This window comes from Gambusia affinis, linkage group LG21, assembly GCF_019740435.1.
Source record: "Gambusia affinis linkage group LG21, SWU_Gaff_1.0, whole genome shotgun sequence".
NCBI classification, from domain to species: domain Eukaryota; kingdom Metazoa; phylum Chordata; class Actinopteri; order Cyprinodontiformes; family Poeciliidae; genus Gambusia; species Gambusia affinis.
In genome coordinates, this window is record NC_057888.1 from 13,090,148 (window position 1) to 13,111,622 (window position 21,475).

General features: G+C 38.0%; 1 protein-coding gene across 8 annotated transcripts in view; it reads right to left on the reverse strand.

Annotated features, from left to right (window-relative positions):
- Window positions 1–21,475, reverse strand: part of mtrr (5-methyltetrahydrofolate-homocysteine methyltransferase reductase) — a 34,445-nt gene that overhangs the window by 12,808 nt on the left and 162 nt on the right. For 2 of the 8 annotated variants that reach the window (XM_044103893.1, XM_044103892.1), the window contains exons 1-13: window positions 21,339–21,414; window positions 19,908–20,052; window positions 19,608–19,761; window positions 19,340–19,457; window positions 19,077–19,255; window positions 18,835–18,995; window positions 18,641–18,754; window positions 16,388–16,544; window positions 16,136–16,224; window positions 13,440–13,620; window positions 8,044–8,086; window positions 5,646–5,814; window positions 5,123–5,241 (exon numbers count right to left, since the gene is read on the reverse strand). In XM_044103893.1, coding sequence (XP_043959828.1) covers window positions 5,123–5,241; window positions 5,646–5,814; window positions 8,044–8,086; window positions 13,440–13,620; window positions 16,136–16,224; window positions 16,388–16,544; window positions 18,641–18,754; window positions 18,835–18,995; window positions 19,077–19,255; window positions 19,340–19,457; window positions 19,608–19,761; window positions 19,908–20,051 — 1,628 coding nt within the window. In that variant the 5' untranslated portion in view covers window position 20,052; window positions 21,339–21,414. Of the gene's footprint in view, window positions 1–5,122; window positions 5,242–5,645; window positions 5,815–8,043; window positions 8,087–13,439; window positions 13,621–16,135; window positions 16,225–16,387; window positions 16,545–18,640; window positions 18,755–18,834; window positions 19,256–19,339; window positions 19,458–19,607; window positions 19,762–19,907; window positions 20,053–20,937; window positions 21,218–21,338; window positions 21,415–21,475 lie in introns of those variants that run through there. The other 6 variants (XM_044103894.1, XM_044103891.1, XM_044103888.1 and 3 more) reach the window with 6 other exon arrangements.

The following is a 21,475-nucleotide window of genomic DNA, read 5'->3' on the forward strand; positions in this document are numbered from 1 at the left end:
AAAACAAACAAACCCCAAATACATCAGCTCAGAGAAAGTACACAGCACAATTACTCCAATACACAGTCAGCCTTTTTTTTTTATAGTGAAATGACTGTTCAGAATGATTAATGGAAGATGAATATCTGTTCATACAAACTGTCATACTAAATTTGTGAGAGATGGCTGCTGGCAGGCATAACCAGCATTACTATTGTCTGATGTTTGGTCTTTCAAAAGATGGGGCTTTAAAATGCTGCTAATAAGATAAAATCTTAATTCTTGCTTACAAGACTTTCGCTTGGTTGTTTTTGCTCATAGCTAAGTAGATACAATAATAAAAATAATAGTAATTATAATAAAAATAGCAAAAACAGCAATCAATACAAGATGACTGGGAGTGGGGAGCGGGGAGATCGTTGCAATTTCCCAGTACGCCCCAAGTGAGCCTCTGACCTTTGGAGACTCTTCTCTCACTTGTTACCAGCGCTCTTTACTTGTACAAAGTACTTTTGAAAATGGCCATCGATTAACAGTGGGGACGGGAAAATAAAGGAGAGGCAGGAAGATTGAAGCGTTCCCGTGTTTTTTTGTTGCCAAACAGGACCCGACTCGTGCCTGCAGGCTAGATACGGCGCCCCGCTGACAAACCGCAGATTGCTATCTCCTATCGGAGAGCGGCGGTGCTAGAGCAGAGACTTTGTTTGGAAAGCTCAAGATAGACCCTACGACAATTCCACGCCATGACAGGTTCATATAATCCTCCAGGACGATCTGGAGCTAGCAGGCAGAGAGGATAAGAGAGACGGCAGAGGAGGAGAAGGAAAGGACAGTTGAGCTGATGAATCGATTTTGCAGGGTTTTTGTTGTAGAAGCAAAGAGCTTATTGAGAGAAAAAGAAAAAAAAGATCAATAAAGGAAATTTAATAAAATAAAAACTTACGTTTCTTAGAGGAATTTGATGAAGGACTGCGCATTGTATTATGAAACAAATCCCTCTACAAGCAATTGATGCTCGAGTACCCTGCTTTAATAAATGGCCTACATGTGTATTTTTGTCTAACATTACAAAGAGCAATAGTTGCCCCCCGGAATAAGAAATAAATAAGACTGGAAAACCGCAGAGCGCTGTGCTTCTTTCTAGTTGAGCCTCTCTAAAGGTGTGGTCCGTTCAGCACTGAAACGTGAGCCGTCTACATTTTCTTCTGCATCCCAGCGGCTCCACCACCACCTTACCCCAGATGACCAGTCATCCATTCTGAGCCTTCCTGCCAAAGACAATCTGTCAAACCACAGCCGTGTCACCTCTCAGCGCAATCTCACACTGATGCAGACCTGCCACAACACAGCAGACGTCGCTGGGATTTAGAGACAATTGGAGCTGACTGGGGCGCAACCTCATTTACACAAAGCCACCCACGACTTAGACGTGTCAGTCTGACTAAAGAAGAGCAGTGGGGGGAAAAAAAAAGGCTTATTCTGCTCTCTGACAAGTCACAGCAGCTGTGGTTAAATGCATGAACATCAGCTCAGATAGAGAGGCGTCTGTCAAACTGAAGCTACCTGACAGGTCCAGCTCATGCGGTTTAGAGCTACAGTGCTAGGCAAAAGTATTCATACCCAGTGGTTTAAGCCATTCAAAACCCAAACTAACACTGAATCTGTATACTTTCACTTGGTAAAACACAGCGATGGCAGCGTTATCATGTGTGGACCCTTTCCTTCACCTCTTTACAGTAAAAAAAAAAAAAAAAAAGGGGTATAATTTTCTTCCAACTTCATAAAGGCTCCCACACAGTTCATCCAAAACCGAATAGTCAACACACCGTCACATGGCCGCGGACCGTTTGTATTTGCACATAGCTCAGTACCAGGGCTTGGTGTCACGTTTGGCAGGTAGATGCCTCTCTTTTATCGTGGGCCTAAGTCAATGAGTCTATTTTGGCACTTCGGATGAAGTACGTTGCGGCCTCCACTGTGGACTGCTTTGTGCTGGTCTATCACACCAAATCCCAATGAAATACACTGAAGTTTGTAATTTGCTAGTGGTTAGGGAAATAAACAAGAGGTATGAACACTTTTAGCCTTTGAGTAAACATCAATTTTAACATCAAGCAAAATTTCACATTTAGCTTTAAATCACTGAGCTCCTCAACCTGAGCAAGTGTTGGTCTAACTAATTAGTAAGAACCTACTGTACTTGCATCCTACTTGGCCGACAGCCAGTATTTTCACACCACGTAGTCAGCAATTACAAGCAGTGATTTAAGCCATTAACACAGCCATCACCTTCTGGACTTTTTATTCTCAAATCAATAACACCCCACGAGCTGCTTTGAATCCTCGCTCTTTATTACAGGAGTCATAAACGTGCCCATCTGAGTAGGACAGATTTACTCCTGCAGGAACGAGGACCGCATCCGGAATAATCCCCGACGTGATCGCAGCCCTCGCTTCTAGATTTACAGCTTATGTGATGTGGACTTTTATAAGCGCTGTGTTGCGCCACATCTAATTGTCTCTGCAGGTTGTGTCAAAATATGCAAGATGATGTGCACTTAATACTACTTCAACATGGTGAATATTCATAACGGGGAGTACATTTGTAGCAGGGATGAGTACATGTCACTCTGTCTGCACCACTTTGACTTGACATGAACACTTTTACCAGCTTACAGCAGGTGTTAATTTTGTAACAAACAACTGTGACAAGTTTCAAGTGCATTATGCATTGCTCTTGACGAGGACACTTTCAAAGTAGAGATCTGAAAATAGTGCATTATTTCACAGTGGCAGGCAAAGTTTAAGCATCCCAATTATAATTCCTTTAACTATGAACAGATAATTAGAAGGACTGCCCTCTAAATGGCCTACTGATGGGGAAAAAATGGAAAAGTCTTCTAAGCACTTCAAAGGTTCAATTATTTTGTTCATTTTATAATTGTAGAAGGAAAAATACTTAAGTTCGGAGATGGCTTTTAACATCATCTGTGCTTCGTGGGATTGTTACAACTACGGCTTGTTCAAAGTTACTTTAAAGAAAAAAAAAACAATACATTTTGTATCAGTGGGACCTCTTAAATTACAATAAGCAGCCACTGGACGATTAAAACAGAACATTTAAATGGTTCTTTTTCCAAAATGTAAAGATGATGCAAGAAATGGCTTGACTGAATATTATTGTGAATTCATTGAGGATTTTCTCTCACAAAAATTCCACACAATTGCTAAAATAGGTATTAAACATGTCAACGTTTCCAATATATCTATTAGCATGAAGTTCATATGAGATGCTGGCATGAAACCTAAGTAATCTACACACACAAAGCAATCAAAACACCACAAATAAAGTTATAGGTGAAACTCTGGAATAACAAAGAGAATAAATATAATTTGAGCATTTGAAGGAAATTGTTGGTCCAGAAAGCCAAGAGACCATCTGAAATCTGCCAGCAATTAGAAGCATCAGTGCTGCAAGCACAAACCAGTAACAGGTGGTTTAATATTAACTGATGGCCAATAAAAGAGTTTGTCATCACCAAACCATTACACAAAGGGGTGTCACTCGTAAAGGCAAAGAGATGTAAGCAAAAAAAAAGTCTTACTGTTTCAAAACATACTCATTGCAAATAAAATAGAGGCATTTCTAAACATCTAAATGTTCCAGTGAGTGGAACCGGAGCACATTATTCTGAAGTGAAAAGAACATAATTTTACCATAAAGCAGGTGCTTCTTGCAAGATTTATAACAGAAGAGCCAAAGGAATAATAAAAAAAGACTTGTCCAAGACCCAGTGAGCACTTACAGAGCACTTCAGCAAGACATGCTGGTGATAATGATGAAAAATAAAAAAACTGTAATCTTGGTATAAGTGATTACATAACAAAAGTGTGATATTCAGAACTGTCTATATATTGTAATTATATGACTTTATACAGTGTATGTATGTAGGATATATAGGGACTTTCAATGCAAGTTTTAAGATTTTAGACTGTATTATTAACTTTCCTACTCAGGAGCTAAAGATGGAAACTAGCTTAAGCTAAATCTGTTCATTAATGTTTTTTTGCACATTGTCCCTGTTTCAAATAAACTAATAAACTAAAACTAAACTTTATTGTTCCCAATGGGAAACTGAATTGCAGCATGTCCACTCATCAAACAACACACAGATTGTATTACAAAAAAATTAATTGCTACATTTTTGTTGCTACATGTGTGCGCATGTGCAATAGTATTGGCAGGTATTCTTGTGACATGTAGTAAATAGAAATAACATTTGTGATTCTAGCAAAAATAAGAGAAGCTTGGTCTGACTTCAGACAGTGAGAAAAAAGGTGTGTGTCTTAATTCAATGTATATGAACTTCTGGTTTCAACTGTTATGCTAACTGACTAACTGTGGACAGTAGAATATTTACAGTATATTCAAACTTGTGCATCTGGTTCTTGTTTTTAAATTTACTGAATATCTATGGCTGCATCATTATTCCATCCTGGACAAAGAATGGTTCAAATCAATCACCTCAAGGCCAAATTGAGTGCCTGAAATCTTCTGACCGACTGCAAAACGGAAGAAAAAGTTTCAAGGAAAGTCTCTCTCATACATAGAGGTGTGAAGTAACACCAACACAAATTTGATCATCACTGAAAAATCAACAACAAAAAAGCTTTAATGCAGTCTTAGTGAGTCACAGGTTGGCCAAATGTACCAGATATATTTAAAAACTAGAACTGGCTGAAGCTAAGAAGATTTACTCTTTGAGAAACTGTTTATTTTAAATAAAATAGTAACGAGGTGGCTTTGGTTTTGTATTGTAGCCAATAATAAAAAAACATTTCATTAACCAGAACAAATACATTTAACAGGAAGTTTATGGGAGAAGGTTTTATATAGTCTGGGGAAAAATTGGGGGCGGCAACAAAACTAAATTTAGCAACAATAAAATAATGTGGAAGAGTTCTGAAGAGTAATGAATGTAACTCCCTTGTTCTTTTATAGCAGTGAAAGGAATCTAAAAGGACAACTGATTTGGTTAGGTTGCCGGCAATCTTGTAGTTGCAAAGTGACATTACAACTTCAATCAGTCGGTCTGGCACTCAACCTGTTCATGCATTGAACCAGCCATCAAGCTGGTCATACCTTTGCTGAAGGAAGCCTATAAAAGGAGCCACTCCAGTTCCAGGTCCAATCATAATGAAGGGCAGCGAAGGGTCGGAGGGAGGTCGAAAGGAGCAGTTGGGTCTCAAACTCACATGAATCTGAGGTCAGAAAGTATTACAAATCATTTAAAATAATGAGCTTCATTACAACAGTGCTGTAAAGCCACTTTGGGCCCAGCAATTCTAATAATTGATCTACTCATTATTCTAAAATGCTCTAATGAGAAAATGTGTGATTTAGCTGGAATCCATTGAGTCGACAATTTCTTCTTTTTAATTAGCTGCACACAAGTAGTCCAAAGCGGATTGTTTCTGCCTGTTACCCCGAAGAGTTTCTAAAGCAGAACATGTGTATTAAATAAAGCTTAAATCCGAGCCGACACATTTCAGGAGGAAGGAAGCTTTGAACTTCAACAGGACTTGAGCACTTCATCAGCTGATGTGGGCACTTAGAGATGATTTAGATGTAATTTCAGTCTTATTCTCTCCTGGAAAACGATTACCTTTGGCAGAGCCAGGTTAGCCTTCTCAAGGAAAGCCAGGCCAGGATTGACGAGGTCAAACAGCCAGCCGGTGCACAAGCCTCGCCTGCCTGCGGGCCTCCCAGAGCACGCTGGGAACTCAACCACGTTGAAGACAAAACGCAGTTTTTCCGGATGCCTGAGATGGGAACTGCAGAAATGAACCCAGAGAGGACAAGATGAGGAAACAGCGAGGAAGTACAGTGAGTGATTGCATAAGGCATAAATATAAAACACAATGGGAAAACAGAAAAAGAGACATTAGAAAATAAGGTGAAATACAGGGAGTGAAAGAAAGGAAAAGACAAAAATCTTCATGAACAGCCAATAGTACAGTGTATCAATAAAAGTCTAATAAAAAGTTGCCTGTTTATTTATAAATGTGAAGTTTAAATTATTAAAATTTTGAAACTAATCAGAATTTTTTATTTTTTTTTTTGGGCCTTTTTTAAATAAAATGCAAAACTTGCCACATTGTACTAACTAAGTTACATTTATAAATAAAATAACTATAAACATCCTGATTACAATAGGACTAGAAAAAAATATTTTATACACAAATTATAATTTATACACATATTTTGTAGAGTTTATTTTGGGCCACAAATCAATAAAACTCCATCTGCCATTTCTTGACTGATATTGATATGTATCAGTCAATTCAAATTTACCACAAATGTTGGACAATTCCATATAAATGCTCACTAAATATGTTGCATATATTTCTTACAGAGGGAATATGTAGCCGTCTCACTATTTGTTTAAATATTGGAAGCTGTACGATAGGCATTTATTTTATCATCAAGTCCTATCGGATGTAAAGAGTGTATCTAAGCAACTGCAGAGGCACATTATATTTCATACTATTCAATATTTTATTATATTTCATGGCGCAGTGAAGCAAATGAAGCATGAAATAAACACTGGAAAATGTATACATAATTTTAACATTCGATGACTTTTAATAAAACTGAAAATATGCTTCTTGAATTACTTATTGCAATAGTAAAAGCACTTTTATTAAAATTTATCAACCCACCTACCCACGTTCTATTTAATATCAATATACAGTCCTGGGAGAAATATGCATGCCCTTTTTTTAAACTCTAGGATTTAATGTATCCTGTATGTACCTTGGGTCTCGGGGGGCACACTGTACACCCCAAAGCAACTCCAACTGTTGTTTTGAAAGCTTGACGTTTAAACTAAATAACTATTGCATCTAAGAAAGATCAGACCATTCATACATTAAATCCCCAGTTGCTTTATTTTTTTTCCAGGGCTGTTTATTGCTATTTTCTATCAAAAAAAACATAAATGTATTACCATTTACACATTTTCCCCAGAATTAGTTGGGCTACCCTAGATTCTTCGCAGCCTGTCCCCAGCAAATGTGACCATAATCGTAAATGTTTCTGCTTGCCTGGCTTCAGTAAATGTGTCTCTACCGCCTCTGTGTTCTCATCCCTGCTGCTGGTTACAGCACTATGTGCTCCTCTCATCCTTCACTTTCCAGTTCCTGTGGGCCACTGGAGACCTCTATTGACCACAGCATCAATAATGCAAGTCTCTAAAGTCTGTGCACCATCTGATAAACTACAGACACCCTCTCTCCTGTCCATTCTCGGCCTCGCCACACAAACACACACGTACCCACCCATAAATACGCAGCCAAAGTGCGGGACTAATGAGAGCAGTTGGGAAGTTCTGACATTGCATTAGACGCTGCTGTTCCACATGAGCTTTAAAGCAAGCCTAATAGGCAGTAGCTTGAAAGGACAAGCAAATCAATGACGAGCTAAGTGAGGCTAAAAGAAGGACTGTTCGACCTATTTAAGCTAAGCACAACTGGCTAAAGGCTATGCAATATTTAAAGTCCAATCAGTTGTGTCGGAAAAAACAAAAAGATCTCCACAAACACCCATCAGATCCACGGTAAACTGCAATAAGTATTGCTGTTTCTGCATGGCGCCGTACATCTCCCGTATGGATGACTCTACATTTCATAATGCTTTTTATCACAATATAAACTCAAACTCTGAGCTTATGGCCTAATAATAATAAATACACTTGAAGATTTACTGACCAACCATAATCCACGGCAATATAATAAGGCTAACGGGTTGAAGGGACCAAACAATTCAATTCTTTTTCCTAAATTATCACAGCTGTTGCAGGACCCCTAATCTTCCCTGTTTGTGGAGCCTGAAAATACCCAGAAGAAATAAGAAAAAAAAGTAATTCCCCACAAGCCGTCAGAGCAAAATAAGACACACACTTATGGACATGTGTTATTCCAGATAAAAACTGGATGTCAGGGAACAACTGCATGCAAACAGAACAAACTTGTTTTTTTTGTTGTTTTTTTCTGTCAACTTACCTTGCTGCTGAATAAGGCCTGGGCAGCAGTTTTGGCAAAAGCTCTGAAAGGCAAGCAAAAATGTCAATCATCTTGTTGTCTTGCTAAGATCTTGTTACACCCATGACAGAGCAGTGGGGAGGAGGGAAAAATAGATATGTGAAAGTCACCGTGGTCCACTGAGACATCCTGCCTATACCAATCTATCCTCAATAACCCCCCCACCCAGGTTACGGTCTTGTTTCTGGGACACATTTCTATATTTATGAAATTACAAACTCAGGGTTATAGAATCCCAGGCGTCCAGATGTGGAGCCAGTAGGAAACAGATTGCTTATGCACAGCTTATTTCAATGCCAGGCATGAAGGTGCCCTTTTTAAGGTAATGCGCGTGACGAGGTGTCAGAGAAAATCAGGAAAAGTACGAGATATTTCTGACCCTGTAGCAACAGCGCAGGGTTCCCAAGCAGCAACCTGCGCCGCTCATTAGACACGCAAGAAGGCGGCAGGTTGAGAGTTATGCGACGCGCTATCTCCGCGTTCGCTCACATTTTAGTTGGATCTGCCTGAAGGATGACGGAGGAATGAGTAAATTTGCTGCAAATGGAACCAGCTGAGGTTTTACAATAACACGTTTTTCTGCTAAATTGCTCACAAAGACAAAACAGCTGCACTGAATTTTCCCCCCATCTCTTTCTGGGTTCATCCAACGTCTGGAAGGCTCAAAGTGCCCGAGAAGAAGCTCTGCAGTGTGACATCCATTTGTCCTTTTGACTAAATATCTCTGCTTTCCAAAACCAGAGAAAGCAGAAGTTCGAGAAGCAAAGTGAGTAGCGAAAGCAGTCAATATATCAGTGTTAATGATCTGCGCAAAGATTTTAGAGTTGGAGGACTGACTGCATTTGGCTTCAGTGAAAAGGAAAAACACTGAAGTATTTCAAAGTATCAGGAGATTTGTTGCCACATTTCTGTGGAAACGGCCTACAAAATGTAATAAAGAAATGAAAAGGATATCTTAATTAAAATGCAACCAAACAAATGCTTGTGGAAACTCTACGCTGGTGGATCAAACACAGCAGAGACTGAAACTTTCTTATTTTGGGACAGAAAAAACATTTTCTAATGCACAGAAAAGAAGCGGCAATCAACAAAATGCACCAAGAACTCTGGCTGGTCTTGCCTCTTCTGTAATCAATGTGTTTGTAGCACTGAAGCAAATCAAAGAGAATCAGTTCTGAATAAAATGTTAAGAAATAATTAGGGCTAGGCCAAAGGAAGATGGATTAAAAACATCAATGATGCTTTTCAAAGATTTTACACCATAAAAACAAAATACAGTTAACTATATATAACATTTGAAAATAAAATGTTTCATATTTTGTTTCATGTTCCATCCCAAAACTTGAAGGTATTTGTGTGAATTTAATTGGAGAGATCCACACAGGTGTGCACAATGTTCAACTAGAAGGAATATTCGAGATGTAAACTGATAAAAATCTGAAAAGTGTGGACTTTAACAAGTTTCTCTGTTAATTCTGAATTTTTTTGTTTTTTTAACACATACAATAAAGGTACTTCCATGTATTTTCAGATGATGCTTTAAACAGTACCGTGCTTTAAACTTTGCCTGACTAAGATCTATCTGGAGTGGTTCTTGATTTACTTTAATCTTGATGCTGTGTTCACTCCAGCACGATGAACAGCTGTACATTGAAAATAAACTGCACAAACATGAACTGAATTGATTTAAAAGTTTCAGAGTAAACAGGACTGCAAATAAATAAAAAACACACTTTATTTAGAAAAAAAACCCATCTGAAAACAATAGGTCCTTTTCCTTCCACTTCACAAAAGTTTAAAGGGTAATAAATAATTTTACAGCACACTGTCAAAGTAACAACAAAGCAAAACTAGATGTTTTTTGGACAGTACTGATCCAGTTCTTTCCATCAGTGAAAGCTCACACTTCTCCATCAGAAGGTGTATCATGTACCTTAACACAATCCCATACACCTGCACAGCGCTCCAGTTGCTGCCTTTCTATCACTGAGTGACAGGACATGTCTGAAGCAGAACAAAATCAATCCATCATCTTGCAGGGCTGCGACATGATGGTACCTCTCTTCCATTCGAAAGATGTCTATCTTCAAAAACTTTCCCAGACAAAACTTTGCTTTTCTTTCTCTTTTTTTAGCAGTAAGTGGCTACAGGGCACATTTTGAACTATCCGCTCGAGAGAAAAAGAACATGAATTCTCATCCAACAAATTTAGTCTAAGAATCCCCGGAAATGTGTTCTGAAATTATCATTTTCAGGGGAAACATCGATCACCGTGCACCTAGTGTAATCTATTTTGTGTGTCTGTGATGCAATTTCTATGCAGAAGTACTTTTTTTTTTTTTTATGGATTACAAAATAAGACAGCAACATTGCTTACAGTAAAAGTGTAAACCTTCTGAGACTTATGGATTGTTTTATTTGGCTGCATGAAAATTTAGGGAGGTTGTTGGCATTAAAGAAGGATTTCTCATCAAACCGTTTTAAAAACCTAAGCACCTGAAAGATTATGAGTTCCATTTTGAAAACCCATAAAACGAAACACCCATAGAGGCATTTTAATGTATCTGGTTGGAATAAACTTAAAATAAGCAGAGTGATGTATGGTGCAGGTCTAGTTTCTTAGTACAAAAGTATTTGTCGGAGTGAAAAGAATTTACAGATTTCTTCTGTTTTTTGTTTTTTTTTCCACCCACACATCACATGCTTAATCTCCCAAAAAATATGTATATCAGACAAATGTAGCCAACAAAAATCCTAAGTACAGTTTTCAACAAATTATTTTAGTGATGAAAGAGCAAAAAAAAGGACATCAAAACCCACCCCAAGTCTACTTTCTGCCATTATGGGTTTGGAAAGTAGCAGGAGATTTTGCAAAGCCAGAAAGGTTTGCAAAATCCAAACAATTCCTACTCATAGCCTCTCATGCCAATAAGTAGAAATTTTGGCCAACTCTTCTTTGCAGATCTACTTTAATTTAGTTCCATTAAGAGTTTCTGAGCATGAACGACCTCCCAAAGGTTACCCCGTACAATTTCAATCCGATTCAAATCCTTAACCTTCATTTTGGCTATTTTTAGCCATCTAGAGGTGGACTTGCTTGTGTCAGCATTGGCTCATTGGCATTTTTTTTTCAGAACACCCAATTTAAAGGTCACAAACTGATGGTGAGTCTTCAGGATTTTCTGCTGGAGAGCAGAGCTTAAAGTTTTGAAGGCGAAATGCTATTTATACCACAGTAGTTGTGAGAGTGTGATGGCTTGAGACTGTGTTCTTTTTTGGCCAAAAGTGGCTTTGGTTTGAAACTGGTACTGACTTGGGTTATTTGGCTAATTGTCATATTAAGTGTAGCATAAAAGGAAAAACAGAAGAAAACTGTAAGGGGTGAATACTTTTTTATACAGTGCTAGATTTCCTCTACTTTAAACTGATTTACTTGGAAGTAAAAATCAAGCTTAAGAAAAAGTGAGAGCTAAAAGCTGCATTATTTCATTGCAACCCAGCAGTAAAGTAAACTAAAGAAATGCTCATATAGAGAATTTCTGGGAACATTTCTTTCCCTGAGGCTGTAACCCCAAAGTTTATATTTGACACAATGGAACAATGGATCATTTAACAAGATAGCTGGCTCTAAGCGGTGGAGATCTCCCTCAATTTATACCCTGAGTTTACTTTTACATTCAAGCTGAAGTGGGATGTCGACATCTGGGCTTAAATACATCTCCCCCCTGTATTTACAGTTAGTGAACAACATCAGCAAACACCTTTCCTTCGGTGGAGGTAATGAAGCAGGAGAAGTGGAAAAGTTGCAGACGTGCACTTTCCAGTTGACACTCTGAGCCAGATTTGACCATTAACCTATGATCCGGACAGACCCCGGACTTTTTTTTTTTTCTTTTCCCCCCGTCCTCCCAGAGCTCTGAGGCTCATCCACAAACCAGCCAACAGCTGTTGCCCTGCGGGGCCTTGAACGCACCATTTTTCACGAGGGCAAGACTATCCGGATAAGAGGTTTCTGCATCGGTTCACCACGGAAACGAAGGGGAAAAAAAAAAGGTGCTGCGCTTGGCAAGTTTGGCCAAAAATAACTGACATTGGGGTAGGTCGAGAGCTGTGACACAGCTGTTTTGGAGGACAACTCAACTTGTATAAGCTGAAGCCAACTTAATTTCACTGTCGGGTAAGTTTCAGTCAAAACCTATTAGGATCCATGTAGGATGACCAGCCAACTATCTTAATGAGCTGAAGGAAAATGTTTGCTTTCGACCAGCAGTTTGGTCCAAGAAAGATGAGAAACGATAAAATTATTAGCAGTGTTGTAGGTAAGCAATGAACCTTCACACACTGAAATTATAACACCAAACTGTGATTGGAGCTGACGTCCATAAAAAAAAAATTCAATAGAGAAATAAGTCTTGACCCTTTGGGAGTCTTCTAAATTAGACTAGGTGGACTACTTTGTGATTAAAAGCTTTGACAAAAAAAAAAGAAATCTGCTTTTTTTAATGAGGTTACAGTGACACCTAGTGGATGAAATGTATCATAACAAAAAACGTGTCCAGTTCCTTCACAAACATTGCTGCTGCCTTGACCAAAACATATAAAGTCTGATTAAAGAAAACAAAAATCTAATAAAAGTGTTATAGTGCAACATATGGCAGTATGAAAGCTTACCTTTCATTAAATATTTATACACAACTGTTGAAGAGAACAAAATGAAAACATTCGGAGTATTTATATGCTACTGATGTAGCTGGCTGGATCAATACAAAGCACACTCCTATGGATTATGTGACAGAAAGAATAAGGTAAACAAGTACAGTAAAAAATAAATGTGATCTGCAGAGATTTTTTTTTTCTGTGGCCTGTTAGGAAAAATGTCTGACAAAAATAGCTTAACCAGTTTTCTCTTCTTTTCCCAGTTAGGGAATCGTTATAACATACAACCTGACTGAATTTTAAGAAGAAGAACTGGGGACTTGAGTTTTAATTTATTGTAAATTTTATCTAATCCACAGGGGTTCAGAAAACCTTTGTAAAACTACTAAAATTAGGGGAAATATTCCATAGGAAGCTCCTTCTCAACCACACAATTTTCATCGCAATCAACAAGCTTCCAGGCTAAGTATTAAGTAAACATTACTTGTGGTACAGGTATATATTTGAGCCTGTATGTGTGATTCTAATCCTGTTTCTAATCTGAGAAAAGCCACAAAAAAGTCCCAACTTGTGTTTTCAGTTCAGGCTTTTAAAAAAGCATGCGAGTAGTTTGTTTAGGACACTAATTCTTGGCTACGCCGAGTGCGTGTAAACTTGTGGCCAGAACTAAAAATGCTTGAGTAAACAGGTTAATGTCTGACCTATTAGGAGGCTGAGAGGAGGCAAACAGGACGGGAAGGCTGCGAGAAGCTCCGACACACTGAGGCTTGGATCTCGTACATAGAGGTTGTAGTCTGCAGCGCCTTGCTTACTGCAGAGCTCCTGCAGTCTCCTCCTCTGGCCGCTGTCTGACGTATGTTCCACCAACGCTCGCAGAAAAGCCTTCAAATAGACACACAAAACAGATGTGGTTTCACCCAAAGCTGCTCTGCGCCTTTATCAGCCACGGGAGACATTCCTTCTGCATTTTATCCCTACTGAAGGTTTCATCCACAGAAGCAAATGAAGGTGCATTTAACGATGCAAACCGGAAGACCTGGATTCTAGCCTCGTTGTGCGAGACAGCTTAATAAATGTGCTGCTGCTTCAGCCACTATAAAAAAAAAAAAATCATTAAACTTGGAGATGATTTTGCTGGCCATTTTATCTTGAGGTAAGCTTTTAATACTCCAACAAATCCATCAGAACCTATTATTGAAATCAGGTATTGAGCTCTATTCCCTGAAATCTTGTCAAATTTTCAATTTAAATGCCATTTAATTCACAATTGCGATACGTTTGGTAAAACCTATTTGTTTTCCCAAACATAGGCTGTGTTTTCAATTAAAATATTTAAAAAAAAACATTAATTCAAAGGACCAAAAATCTCATTAAAAAGTAATTACACAACTTCCCTCAATAGCCATGAATTAAAAATAATAACCAAATTGTGGAAAGACATTAACTATGCATCGGTGGCTTAAATGATTTCACACAGCTGTATACATATGTATAGATTAGCAGGACATCTTCATATAGTTTTGAATAATTATCTTCAACGACAACCAGGAAAACATGACCTTTAAATAAAAATTTAGAAAAATATTACTTTTTATGACAGAATAACAAAAGCAGACTCCTGTTTTTCTGTTTGTGATTCTGGAGATGCTAAGGTAATAATCTCTTATAGTTTTACTATTTATTAAAACTATTGTTTTAGTTTTTAGTCACAATACTTTTAATAAACAATAGGACCATATGGCTTTAATAAATGTTTTTAAATGTAATCAACATTTTTCCGAGTGAGTTGAATTGAGCTCAGCATTATACTGGATGTGTAAAACAGCGTGAACATTTTTGCTATTTTTGTTCTTATTGCAGTATCACAATTTCACAGAAAAAAAATATTAGTTATGAACTGTCATCTACTCATTAAAAATATAAATTTCATCAATTTTTGTTTGGTACACTTTCAGCTGTTTTAGGCTTAGTAATCACATCTGTAGATATGGACAAGTTTAGGTGAACTTTGTCTTTCCTGTAATCTCCTGACCTCACAAAGATCAACACAAATGTGTCATATTTAAAAACAGTGTTAAGTTTTCTTAACGTTCAACCATACTGACACACTGTTATTTGATATTCCAATATAAATAGATTCATGTAAAAACTCCAATGGAATGTGTCACATACAGTAAGTAGTTTTCAAGACTAGATATTCCTCAAATTGATCAATTTAACAAACTTGTTTTATTTTACTAATTTATGAGTAATGAACTAATGATGCTCTCCAAAATATAAAAAAAATCTAGTGAAATGATACAACCATGAGAAAAATAAATATGAATTCAATCTTTAAAAATAAAGGAAAAACAGAAAGACAATGACTACAAGAAGGTATTTTAAGATTTCCAAAAGAAACTTGTGGAGAACACATTCCTGACCAGAGCTCAGACATCTTTTTTCCACAGCTCAGAACTGCTACAACTTGATATTTTCACACTCTACATGCGATTTTAATTCTACACCGCCAGAGGCGACCAGAAAAGTTTGATGAATATTTCAACTTCGGCCCCTGACTGAGGAAATTCAGCCTCAGCTAAACTTATCAAAGCAAACTTTGAACCCCAGCATTCCTTTCTGGAGCTAGAGCTTAACAAAGACAGTCTGAGCTCCACTAGACTTGCTCAGTCACAAAAATGATATGGAGCTATATTTTAATCATATCTGCATTGTGCAACTAATTATATGTACACTAAAAGTGTAGTATTTTTTTCCTTTCTCGAACTTCAACAAGAACTTTAAAAGTTTGCCAAAGTCTTGGAGGGTGATATGTTATCTGTAACCCCTTAAAAAGGAAGAAGCAGAAGAATGTTTCAGTAGGAAGTTCTTTGCCTTTAGCATTAGCGCTGCAAACCACAGACCAGAAAAAACCCTCATTGGATTGAATCATAAATAATTACTTGGGTTGGCTTATTAGGGTCCATCTCAACTTAGGGGCTTCCTCATTCAAGGGCCGCATTTGAAGTCAATTAAGACACAACGATGCGACGAATTTGGCTGTTTAAATTCAAAGACGCCTCCAAATGCGTCTTCTTTTCCCCGGATTGAAACGAGGGTTAAGGCGGATCCTTCTCAGCCCACCCTATCCAAAGATTTGTTTTGGGGCGAAAGGGAAAAACACTTTCATCTTTTTCATTAACATCTATAAAAACACAATCGATTTACTGATACTGACACCCTATTTTAATTTTTTTTATATTCTTGTTCTTTTTGCCTAAACTTACGTGGACTAAATGAAAATCATTTAAGTGGCTGCTGAAATAACTTTGTCTTCTTGTTTTTTGTCACAACCTCATGTTCAAACTAAGCTAATACTGAAGAAGAGGCTGCAGAGCAACCTTGGAACATTCAGTACCTTCTTAGGAACGCTCCTGATCTCAAGGCACCAAGTGAGCAGGAACAGCAGTGAAACATTTTCAGGAATGTGTGGTGGCACCTGAGCACCTTCAGGAGGGAAGAAAAGAAAATCTAAGAAAGTGAAACTACACTTTGTAAAAAAGATTTATTATGAAAAATACACAAAATGATGTTCAATTTGTTACATCATGCTTATGTAGGCGTTTGGCTGTCTAAACAAAATAAATTTACTACCGTATTCTGATCTTACCTTTTTTCTTTGTATTGTGTTTAAGAGAGATCTGAACGCGATGGTTCTTCTGGTCCTGAAGGCCGAGTCTGTGGAGCAGATGGTCCACCTCTTCGGCCACATTTGGGCAAAACACATCAAAAGAATCTCCAGGGTGATAGGTCATGGATGGAAAAGCCTAGTGATGAAATTAAAATGTAACAACCTATGTTATATAATGTCGTCGTTATACCCCGTTGTACAGAGCAGTTTCCCCACTTATTTGGTAAAAATATTAATTAAAAGGACTTAGAATAAATTCATTTGTGGTACCATAATCTAACAAAAAAAATGCAGACACCTCAAGCAGTTTGTTTAGCGGGGAAACCCCCACTGAATACCATCACATATTCATGTAAACCAGATCTTCGTAAGTAAGAAAATGTCTGCAAGAGCACTGGAATTGTGACAAACAAGGCTGGGCAAGGACACAATTTATCTTAGAAGAAAACCACAGTAATGAAGATGGCAAGAGTGGAAAAGAAATATTCCCAAAGCAGAAAGAGAACTGACGTTAAAAACAAGTTTTCTAATAACCATGAGACCCTATTAGGGCTGAAACGATTCCTCGAGTGCTCTGAGTACCTCGATTGTTAAAATTCCTCGAGGAAACTTTATCTGCCTTGAAGTTATATTTTATTATTTAATGCACCATGTTATTTCTTGTGCTGCGCAGGGTGGATTTCCCCCTGCATTCTGAGGGGAAATTACAGGGGGGAATCCCAAACAGCTGACACTGCCCAACCCAAAATCCAGTGGACATTGGAGATGATATGTGGAAACAATATTAATGTTTATTCAACATTTCGTGCAAAGAATATAGAAATGACGAGGGGAGGAGTTGGAGCGAAATTGCAACCACAGTTGATGAACCTGGTAACTTTTCAGTTGTTCTTCGTTAACGTGACATAAATAGGTTATAATGATTTTCATTCAGTCAGGACTTTACGCTGACACTACAGCCACATGCGTTGCAGGTAGATTGTAGTAAAGCACAGATTAAGGCCTGGTTTTAACTGGACTTGTAGCCATTATTTTGTGTCCATTGTTGGACAACATACGGCACGATCGAACCGTTATACCTAGGATTTCTGTCAGCTAATGTGTGGTCTCAGGTTTTGAAAATGAGCCAACAATTGGCCGACAGCTCTAAGATCATGTAGTGTGCGCTGGACATTACACTAAGGAAATGAGGAGAGCAGTGGAGTTAATCCTTTTTTTATTCAATGTCATCAACAGAAAGAGAAAAAGGCAGAAAGAAACGATAAAGCCAATAATTAAAATGAGGTTGATAGTTTTAATTTATTGTGCGGTTAATTGATTTATTGTTAACGTGGAAAGAGAGCTATTATTGTTACAAGTTAATTTTCTAAACTACAGAAAACTTATTGCTAGGGAAGCTCACATGTGAAAAATTGGATTGATGTTGATATGCGATAGTAACTCTGCTGTTATGTTAGATTTACCAATGTTTTAATGTATCTTTTCTTTATCCGATTACTCGATTAATCTAAGAATAATTGATACATTACTCAACTACTAAATATTCGTTTACAGCAGCCCTAGACCCTATCTCGTTTAGGAAGCATGCCACAAAAAATCTTCTTCATTTTTATTACCATCGTATGTATAAACGTGCAGTTAACTAAACTCTGCTTCGAATCCCTGTCTGAGGTGATGCTAAAATTAGGTTTTTCAGTTCTTCATTCACCAGGTGATTGTGAGGAAAAGCACCTCACGCTCACTGCTGAGCACGGCATCGCGAACTCTTTGAAATAACAGGATCTTTTAAATGCAAATGTGGCCACCTCTAACAGAACATCATTGTTGATACTTATTTCACTCCAATCATATGGAAATCTGGGATTTCCATATTTATTGCAGTGATAGTTTTTGTAATATTGTACATGAAGAGTTTTTATAGGGCCTGAAAAACAAATATACTTGAATATAGTATACAGAATCAACCTTCTTTTATAACCCAGACCTAAAACCTGTGGGGTGAACTTAAGAAAAGACGGCATAAAATATGGACAAGTATGATCTGGGACGATGAGGGATGGTTCATTTATTCAATATGTGTGCTCAATTTAAAGTTTGTATTTTTCCACAGTTTTCCGGGTGAGACTATGCGAATGCACCAAACAAGTTATTTATTTTTAGACTTTTTAATACACCTTTGCAAGGGGAATCAATAAGTAGAGAGGGAACTACATAGTATATTGTGACGCTTACAGAAATATCCAGTTCCAGCAGAAGAGCTGTCTTCACCGAGTCCCCTTTACTCAGCTGAACAGCCTTAGAGATGGGCACCTCATTATAACTCTCCTTGCTCAAACGTTCAACAGTCTGAAAAACAAAAACATTTATGGCGTGAAGGGATAAGTATAGCAGATATGTTTTCCATTTCCATCGTGAAAATTCATCACCTGCTCCACAGCGTCTGCTTCCTGTAAAGTAATGTCTAAGTATGGCGGAGGTAGCGCAGGAACATTCAGAGAGGACTCAGACAGCGGCGGTAGGGAGCTTGTCAGTGAGGCTGCCAAGGAGACCTGGGGGACTCCTTCACTACAAGCTTGTGTTTTTGGTGCTGATGAAGAGACAGTTGACGCTGAAGCTGGCCTGACATCAGAAATAGCCAAAGTTGATGAATATTTAGAGCATGGCTCACAGATCTGTTTATCAGTGATGTTCAAGAGGTTCAACTGGACGTCCGGTATTGATGGCTCAGGAATTTCTTTGGCAGAATCTTCCTTAAGTTGGACAGTTCCATCAGAAGCCATTTTTGATAAGGTGTCTTTAATGGAATTCCACAGTCCTTTGAGCCAAGGGTCAATAACCAGCTCCAACCTTAGACACAACAAAATCGGCAAGATCATAAAACACCGGCAGGACAGAGAAGACAGAAATGATAAAAGTTGGATGTTCGCTTACCCTACGCCGTCATCTGCGTACCCCGTCGGATAGAACTGTTTGGCTCCGAGTTCCCGAAGACGACGTTCAATTGTCTTCCCGCAGTTGCAGAAATTTGCGTAATTTGTATCTCCTAAAGCTGAGATAAACAGAGAACAGCTGATGAGCGACTGAACAGAAAACAATGTGAGGTTACATTTGCTTTAAAAATCATGACAAAGCAGCTTACGTATTTCTGATGGACAAACTACAAAAAAGAATTTCTTAACACCCTTGTGTAAGAAATTACCTAAAAGTGCATATAAAAGGTGTTTGTAGTGGTCAGGTGAAAGGGTCCTTTTCTTGATGCGCTTCACAAACTGTAGGGCGTTGTCTGGAGGCTCCCCATCTCCAGTGGTAGACACGACAAAGACTACCGGGACACGCTCCTTCTCCAAGTTGTACTAGAAGTAAACATACTTTAAACTAGTTATCAGCATTTCTGCAAAGCATTCAGGTGATTTAGGGAAATCCCTGTCTTGTTCCGAATGGTTTCTTGTGTGCAGGAACTCATGCAGTACAAAAGTAATTCTGTTATATCGACAGATACCTTGTCGTTTTGGTTCAGGCAGCAGAGATCAGCAACCAGGCCGTGCTCCTCAGCCTCCTCAGCGATGCCCTCAGCTATGGACTGAGCCTGACCCTTCTGAGAGCCGTACAACACAACAAAACGAGGCTTCACCTCAAGAGGCATGCTAGGAAAGCCAGAAAAAAAAAATGACTTTTTTGTATTAATATAAATATACTCTAATCTTTTTTCCCCACTCAGAGTTTCTGTCACGACATTGTTACAGTGGTCTCAGCTGCCAACTTTCTTTGGTCGGTCATATCGCTTAGTTTGGCAGCAGAAATCTGCACATCATCTGTTAAAATAAACACTTAACGAACAAATCAAACAAAATAACATGTATTTATCATGAGTATTTTATGGATGGATAACTTTGTAAAGAAAAGCATTAAGGAGTAACTTTAAATTCTAATAAAAATACCTGTTTACCATTGGTAAGATTTAAACAATATATTATCAGGGGAAGTCAAGTGTATTTACAAATTTGACACTAATGTTACAAAAGGCAATTCAAATGTTTTAAAGAACAGGAGAGCAATTAAATACACTGAAAGAAATTAGAAATAGAATGTTGCCACATAACAATCACAAACTTTCATGAATGTGATTTGGGATTTAATGTGAAACACAAAGTAGTGCACAATTAACATTTAGAAGGATAATGTTCACAAAATGCTTATAAATGTGTAACTGACAAGTGTGGCTTGCATTTGCATTCTGTATTTACTATGTGCAACCAGATGCCCTCAAAAGTTCCCTGATTCATAAAGACTTGTTTATCATTTTATCTGAGCATAAATCAATGAGTCGTATGAAGGCTCCACAAAGTATTAAGGGAGTACTCACAGCATAAGCAGTATTTTAACATTTGTAGTATAATGCATGAGCGAAAAGCAGTAAGAAACAGCCTTGCAATGAATGTAGCTAACCAAAACATCTGTTGATGGATAAAAACAGATAAAATCTGATTATCTACTCGGAGTAGGAGTGTGCACCAGATGTATCCTCTTACCAGCATACTTGGATAAATAACAGACAGACGGCCAAAATAACACCTTTCAAGCTGGGTAAAACCTGCACAGTCTGACCGGAATCATATCAACAGCGCACCGGAAATTACGTCCAACTTTCACGTTGACAGCTGTATTCATAACAGCACACGTGGGAGCGAAATGTGTAGATTTTGTCACTTATAAACAAAACTAAAACGGTCACCCGCCACCGTCAAAACTAAAAATAAAATATAGCAAGTTCAGAATAAAGTTCAGAAACTAAAGCACAGTTTTCTGAACTCCGGGTCATCCCTTGCTGCAAACATCTGCTTCCGTTCGTACAAATTAAATACTGTTTTACGACACCGCATAACTTAAACAATATAGCTAACAGACATTTATTCTGTAGAACGGCCCTTACCTTTTTAGAATAGCTTTACAAATTCACCTCGTCAGGCACCCTGATCTTCACGCGAGATCAGAGTGCCTGCTGAGATTGAACGTGATCGGAATAAACCACGTTGCAAAAAAACACATTTTGATAATGTTTGTCTAAAC